The following is a 7,160-nucleotide window of genomic DNA, read 5'->3' on the forward strand; positions in this document are numbered from 1 at the left end:
AATGGTGTAATGTATGTGGATTTCATACATAACGGAGATTTAAGCGTTATCTATTCTATTATACATAACGGATATAATCCGTTATCTATAGTATTATATCCGTTATCTATTCTATTATACATAACGATTGTTTATATATACGTAACGGATTATATCCGTTATCTATAGTATTATACATAACGGATTATATCCGTTATCTATAGTATTATATCCGTTATCTATTCTATTATACATAACGATTGTTTATATATACGTAACGGATTATATCCGTTATCTATAGTATTATACATAACGTTTCAAACCGTCATGAAAATTTAATATTCACTGTTATGTACACACCTATACATAACGGTTTTTTTATATTAATAACGTTTGGTAATCCGTTATGTATAACGTTTTTGACCATAATTAGATTTCTATTTCTCCGTTATCTATTAATTTATACATAACAATATAAATGATAAAACCAACAATAATAATATTATATATCATCCAAAATATTTAATTTTATATTATTATCATAAAAAAGAATTCATACAAGATTTGAATATAGTCAAAATTCAACAACTGTTCTATCTATACTATTATGCCTTACAAAAATACTAAACATATTAAATATGCAACTAGCTAGCCATATGGTACAACTTTTCTTGTGAATTCACAAGTCTCTTCAGCTCAACGTACGACTCATTTAATCCACCACAAACCTGCCACAAAATCATACAAAGAGCCAACCAAGAATCACAATATAGAGCATCATGATAAACACTTAAAAAGCATATGAAAGTGATTGGTAAAATGGACAAAACCTATCAAGTTACTAAGCACTAAAAACTTCTCCATTTCACATTTTTTAGGAAATATTACTAAACACTAAAAGTACCCAAAATTGATGCAAGAACTCAGTAGGAATAAGCAAATATGACAGTGATGTGAGTTCCATATAAGTTGGCAATTTTTATTAAACTGGTCTAATGTTATCACATCACTCGTATTATCTTTCAAATACACAATCATATACTATATTCTTAATACTAAAAAGTAAATGCCCCTGAGATAAACATATTACATACTATCTACCCTACACACAATTTGGTCGAGGGAGACGAACCTGGAGTGTTAGAGCACTTGTATGCTTAGTCACCAGGATATTGCACAAGTTCGCTTCATAATCCACTGTTGAATTAACGAAAAGAAGAATCCACATGAATTTATGTTCCTTTCCAAGTGCGACAACTAAGTTAAATATATCAGGTTCCATTACAAACACAGCCAAACTACAACAGCAATCGGTGCCATATAAAGCATCAAATTCATGGAGTTAAGCTTTTCCCTGCAATGACGAGTGAGCTTATTAAAAGCTGGTAGTCAGCTATGCTTTGAGAAAGAGAAGATGAATTCAAACATAGAGCAACAATTATCAAAGTAAGGATACAACAAATATTATTTCTATTAAGACAATCAACTAGACTATATATTGCTTCAACCGGTATAGACTTTACTGCCAAAAGATTTTTTTTAGGTAGAAGTCATACAAGAAAAGCAAAAACAATAGTCAAGAAAATATTTAGCAGATATTATGATTAGTTACTTATCCTTCACTGGAAAGAAGAGCCCCACTTGAAGGCTGAATAAAATATGGAGGTCTTAGTTTAGTCCTTTCTAGTTCATGATGGATCAGTTTCAAAGAAGGCACTAGTAGAAAAATATGCTTAACTTAAAGCTTTCATAGAATAACTCACACGTTGCCTTTCAATGGTAGATTTCCTCAATGCGCTATCTGATTCAGTACCAAATCTTTTACTTGGTGCTGCACTCAAAAGTTCCTGCATAACAGCTTACAAGCACAATCAGAATGGTAAAGAACGTAATTTTTTATTTGGTTAATAAAGTAACAGAATAAGCATCGAACCGCCATTTTAAATTGCACTTACTTGATGACCATTCTCCCCTTCCTGTATATCAAGAGGAGAAAAGGAATAAGAACCAAATGCTGAGACAGTTCCTAAGTACAATTGAGCTGAAATACTAACATGAGTAGTTGAAGGTAACTGCCCAGATAGTTTCCCTGAAGGATTATTCATTAAAGCCTGTCGACGGAGAACCTGATCTGCTGTCTCCATGTCAGAAATTTTCTCTTCAAGCCTAAAAGATAGAAGATTAATGAATATACCATGAGGCCAAATAAACACAATCTATTGATTTCATTAATTTTTTTCACCTGTGAGAAAGAACCAATATTATCTCTTCTAAGGACTTAAAAAGAATAAACTACATGGAAATAATGAGCTAATTGTCCGATAACTGATTCAAGAGTAGAAAAAAAGTTATATATCAACCTCTGCATTTCGGTCTTCAGCTTAATTATCTCTGTCTCTGCCTCCATAGCTAGCTTGTTCGACTCTTCATACTTCTTCTCTCCTTCATCTACTTTCTTTTCCAGAGAACTCACTAAACTCTGAACCAACCATTCAGGATTCGCCACAGCCTATCATGAGTTACGAAACATATATTTCACCAAGAGATAGTTAAAGCAGACCTCAAATGTTACCTTCAGCTTTTCATTTTCAGCTGTTAATTTCCATACATGATGCTGATGCTCATGAAAAATGCAAGTGAATTTGTACTAACCTCAATAGAGGCCTAGCATCTTAGCTCGGTCACATGGCTGGGATCAAGTTCGGACACATCCTTGTTAGCTTCACGGTCTTCTGCCACATACTCCTGATAATAGGGGAAAAATAAGAAATCGCTATAGAAATGGAATCAACTGGAGGAAGATGCAAATGGAATCAATCTGAAATAGGATTTACTCAAAGCAACAAAATGGAGTAAGATGCAAATGGAATCAATCTGAAATAGGATTTACTCAAAGCAACAAAATGGAGTAAGATGCAAATGGAATCAATCTGCAATAGGAAAACAGAGCTCACTTTAAACAGAATCTAAAAAGCACAAAAATGTGAGTCAGTTTTCTAGTAGACAACTACTACCATGTTGTATCTGTTCCTCTGCAGAGTGAAAGAAAGTATGACCATAACATTAAATAGAAATGAAATCGCACAGACTGGAGACTCATTTTAATAAGCCTAATTATTAAAATTCTGGCAAGGCTTAATCCAATTCAATTATATCATCAAAATTGCACAACGAAGAAAAATTAGCAGCGAATTTACTAGAATTCAACAAATAATCATATCCAATAACTTGAAAATTATCAATAGCAAGGAATGAAAGTGATTGTCCTTGGGTAGAAGATGAAGAGCTAGAATTGATAACCTCTGATGATAGCAATGGAGCGAGAAGCAAAACTAAACTTAGAAACACTAAATCTCTTCTAAACAGATAGCAAATCTAAAATAAAACAAAATAAACTCAGTGCAAAATCCATGAATTAGAGGCGACAATTAACCTCAACCCACATTCCATGTCCTACAACAACGAGATAAAGAGATAGCAGATGAGAAATGAAGAATGAACCTTTCAACTGGAACTTGAATTTCAAGTTGCTCACCACCACTAGCAGCCTGAACAGTGCTGAATCCTCGAGCAACAAGTGAGGGTGAACCTCCAGCATCAGCCTAACAATACACGATCAGTTTCAAATTTAGGTCTTAGAGCACAGGAATACAAGACATGATTTCATTGTGAGCATCCACCATGCCTAATATTCAATTAAGCAAAGCTTACCACCTAAGAAAACTGTCATAACAATTCGGACCCGGAGCAATCAAGAATTCAGAATCCCCCCGCGAATTCAATAACTACAGTGCAAGAAGCAATTGAATTAAGTCGGACTACAAGAATCAATCAACTGCAACACCCCGTTCTCCGAAGAAGAGAACTAGAACTTACTAAGTATGCATAACTTACAAAATTGCTCGAGAATTTAAAAATTCGAACCCAGAGTAGAGAAGTGCAGAGTTCAGGACTTACTGGAGTTGGAGAGAACTGTCGTTACCGGAGCAATTTAGAACCCTAGAAAGATAAAGTTGTGCCCAATTTGTGCATATTATCTGAGAGAGAGAGGGTCGCTGCCATTAAAATCGGAGTATTTCAGTGCGAGGGAGGTGACTACCGGTGGAAGCGGTGGAGGTGGCGACAAACAACCTAGGGTTCTGAATTTGGGGAAAAAATAGAGGAGCTCGAGATAGGTCGTGAGGGGAAAGTTGGCTTTCCTGAGAGGCTTCGATGACAGGCCACCTGCGACAACCTAGGGTTCGAAGCTGGGACTTGGTTCGATCCGGGTCGCCGAAGCGTGCGCCGCGCTGGAGTTGGTGAAGGAGGCGTCGATCCGGGTCGCCGAAGTGTGCGCCGCGCTGGAGCATCGGCATGGTTCGAAGTCGGGACTTGGTGGAGAATCGGGGCGAACAGAGTTGGTATATGGCAGAGGGGTCGATTTGGGGAAGAAGAAGGCGGATGGGGGGAGGAGAGGCGAAGAAGAAGGCGGATGGAGAAGAAGGCGGATGGAGAAGAAGAATTGCAGAAGCCCTGTTTTTCTTTAAGTTTTTGGGGAAAGTGGAGGTGTCGAAGCCAATTTGGGGAAGAAGAAGCCAATTTTTTGATTTTTTTTTTCTTTTAATTTTTAAAATTCTATAAAAAGATGCTCATAGATAACGGTCGGCTTAACGGTTTTGTAATACCGTTATGTATGTATCTAATAGATAACGCACAAATATAACGGAATAACTCAAACCGTTATCTAAACGTATGGACAACACTACATAGATAACGGTTTTTTGTCAAAACCGTTATCTATTCTAAAAATGCGCTCATACATAACGGTTTTTTCAAAAAACCGTTATATATGAGGTGTTATGTATGTGCATTTTTGTAGTAGTGACTATACGAGTTTGGGAGGAGAACATATTGTAAAATCATTTTTTTTAAATCAAATTTGAGATATGTACAAGCATATAAATTATAAATTGATCGTAACATTGATCAATATGCCTATGTGAAATTTTCTCTATTGTTTAATATGTTATTATTTATTCTATACAATATTAATGTTTACATTATAATGTCTGTTTTATTATTGTAACGAATAATCAATTAGTGTAGCAACATATATTGTAGAATCACTTTTAGTTGTTTGGGATGGGTACTTGTGTGTGGGTCTATATATATTCTAGACGAGTATATGTGGTTGAACCATATCTTCATTATTTTGATTAACTAATCGATACTACTATTTTAGAAATCTTCACAAATTCAAGATTATAAATTAATTGGATTTTCACCAAAAACATGTTCATTTCGTAATGACACGAGTTTTAATAAATTGGTTGAGTGTTATAAGTAGAATAAGAGTAACACTTTTATTGTAGTTTTAAATTGATTAATTTGGTAATGTTGAGAATTATAATTAAGTTGGTTGTGTAGGTGGAATAATAATTTAGTTGACCGTTAGATTGAGTAATGACAATATTGATAAGTAAAGGGTAATATTGAAGGTTATAATTAGTGGGTATACTTCCTAAAAATGAAATAATATTAATAAGTATATTTTTGTAGATGGACAAAAATAGCAAAATGATTTTTTTTAATAGACGAAATCTGTGTTAATATTAAAATATTTGAGTTTATTGAGATAGATAATCAATTATTATAACAACTTATTTTTATAATATTAAGCAGACTTGAGATGAGAATGTGTAACTAATGAATATTTATATTATTATTATTAATTAATGCTTACGTTGTAATGTTTACTTAAAAATATTTGTGTTGTTATTGAGATGAATATTTAACTATTGTATTATATTTATACATTTAAACTGGTTTGGGTAATTAGTGAGTGATGTTATACAAGTTTGAAACTAAACAAACAACTAATAAAAATCACTTTTGAACTATGTTTGAGATAAGTACAAGTAAATAGATTTTATACGCGTATGGATGACTGAACTATAGTAACCTCATTATTTTGATTAATCACTATGCTTCATCACGATTCACGACAAGATTTCAGATAGTAGAATCCTATTTAAATATAAAATTATTTTATTAATTTTTTTTATAACTTATGCAGTAAAGTAATATCTTGTCGAGACTCAACGAATAAGAAGCTGGTATTTTATAAAAATATTTATCATTGTTTAATACTCATGGGGTAGAGCTGGTGGAGGACGATAATGTGTTTCCGTTTAGAGCTCATAAAAGGTGGGAGTACGAAAAACCCGCTTCAAATTAGGTGGATTTTTAATTTTCTGGTATGATATGAATTTTTTTTTAGCAAAATGATACAAAATTATTGAAGCCATGTCATTTTTCTTATTATTTTTTAAAAGTATACGTTGGCATACGGTCAAACACGTCACATTTTCGTTTTTGAAAATCGAACTTCGTCTATGGCATCATTTGTTAGACTTAGAATACTTCATGTTGAATGTAATTGTTGATAATTCAAGATAACTAGTATGTCTGCTCGTGCAATGCACAACCAACATTGAAATTGAATGATATTTTAAATAAATAAATATACATATTAAATATAATTTAAAAATAAGTAATTGTAAACATGAATCTCAATAAAAATATGAATCTAAAAATATTTGAATTGTTAAGTTTTGAAATACCAATTAATTCATCAAATATATAATGAGTATCAGTATGTATCATATACTAATATTGTAAGATGTACAAAATTATTTATTTGCATATAGTTATGCGGTCATTTTGTCTAAATACAAATTTTAAAATAAAGTTTCTATGCAACATCCAAAGATTTGATTTCGTAGAAAAGACAGGATTTGTTTTTCATAAAATAAAATTGGTCAATTCATTAAGTTTAATTTTATAATATTGAACGTTGATGTTGCATTAATTTAATTGGGTTTCAAGGATAGAAAGAGTGTTTGTAACTCAGATAAAGGTTGTTGTATAGAAAGAGTGAAGGAGACCATCGTTGGGTCCCTCCCAAGAGGTCTTTCCTCTGGCTGGACGTGGATGTGGCGAGACGAGATGTTAGATGTGAGGTTGGGGTTGGTTTTATCGTCCGTAATTGTACGGATGAACCGATTGTTGCTGGTTCTCAGAGGATAAGGAGCACAACCACTACTCTCATGGGGGATCTGCACACTATGCTCATTGAGATTGGGCAGTGTCTTCATAATAATTTGGGACCCATCATGGTCTTCTCGGACTCCCTTCTTGCT

The 7,160-nt window shown here is 33.4% G+C and overlaps 1 protein-coding gene across 7 annotated transcripts; it reads right to left on the bottom strand.

Moving 5' to 3' along the window:
- Positions 1 to 488: 488 nt before the first annotated feature.
- On the bottom strand, positions 489 to 4,731 carry LOC130990099 (myosin-7-like). 7 transcript variants are annotated; one of them, XR_009090826.1, is made up of 10 exons: positions 3,937 to 4,731; positions 3,694 to 3,764; positions 3,481 to 3,581; positions 2,632 to 2,724; positions 2,340 to 2,488; positions 2,034 to 2,145; positions 1,935 to 1,955; positions 1,743 to 1,826; positions 1,112 to 1,333; positions 489 to 707 (listed from the first exon to the last, which is right to left on the bottom strand). XR_009090826.1 is itself a non-coding variant. In XM_057914306.1 (9 exons), the coding sequence occupies exons 4-8, from the start codon at positions 2,384 to 2,386 to the stop codon at positions 1,322 to 1,324; spliced, it is 276 nt and encodes a 91-aa protein (XP_057770289.1). In that variant the 5' UTR covers positions 2,387 to 2,488; positions 2,632 to 2,724; positions 3,481 to 3,581; positions 3,694 to 3,930; the 3' UTR covers positions 489 to 707; positions 1,112 to 1,321. The 7 variants fall into 7 exon arrangements, 3 of the variants coding, with proteins under 3 accessions (XP_057770289.1, XP_057770288.1, XP_057770290.1); XR_009090825.1 differs by having other exon boundaries at positions 3,691 to 3,764; positions 3,937 to 4,730; XR_009090823.1 differs by having other exon boundaries at positions 3,481 to 3,764; positions 3,937 to 4,729.
- Between the last annotated feature and the right edge of the window lie 2,429 nt (positions 4,732 to 7,160).

Source organism: Salvia miltiorrhiza, chromosome 6 (genome assembly GCF_028751815.1).
Source record: "Salvia miltiorrhiza cultivar Shanhuang (shh) chromosome 6, IMPLAD_Smil_shh, whole genome shotgun sequence".
NCBI classification, from domain to species: domain Eukaryota; kingdom Viridiplantae; phylum Streptophyta; class Magnoliopsida; order Lamiales; family Lamiaceae; genus Salvia; species Salvia miltiorrhiza.

Coding starts and splice junctions, on each gene's coding strand:
- LOC130990099 (XM_057914306.1), bottom strand. CDS start 2,386: ATGGAGGCAGAGACAGAGATAATTAAGCTGAAGACCGAAATGCAGAG. Junction 2,146..2,339: donor CTGAAGACCGAAATGCAGAG/GTTGATATATAA, acceptor TCTATCTTTTAG/GCTTGAAGAGAAAATTTCTG. Junction 1,827..1,934: donor AAGGGGAGAATGGTCATCAA/GTAAGTGCAATT, acceptor GCTGTTATGCAG/GAACTTTTGAGTGCAGCACC.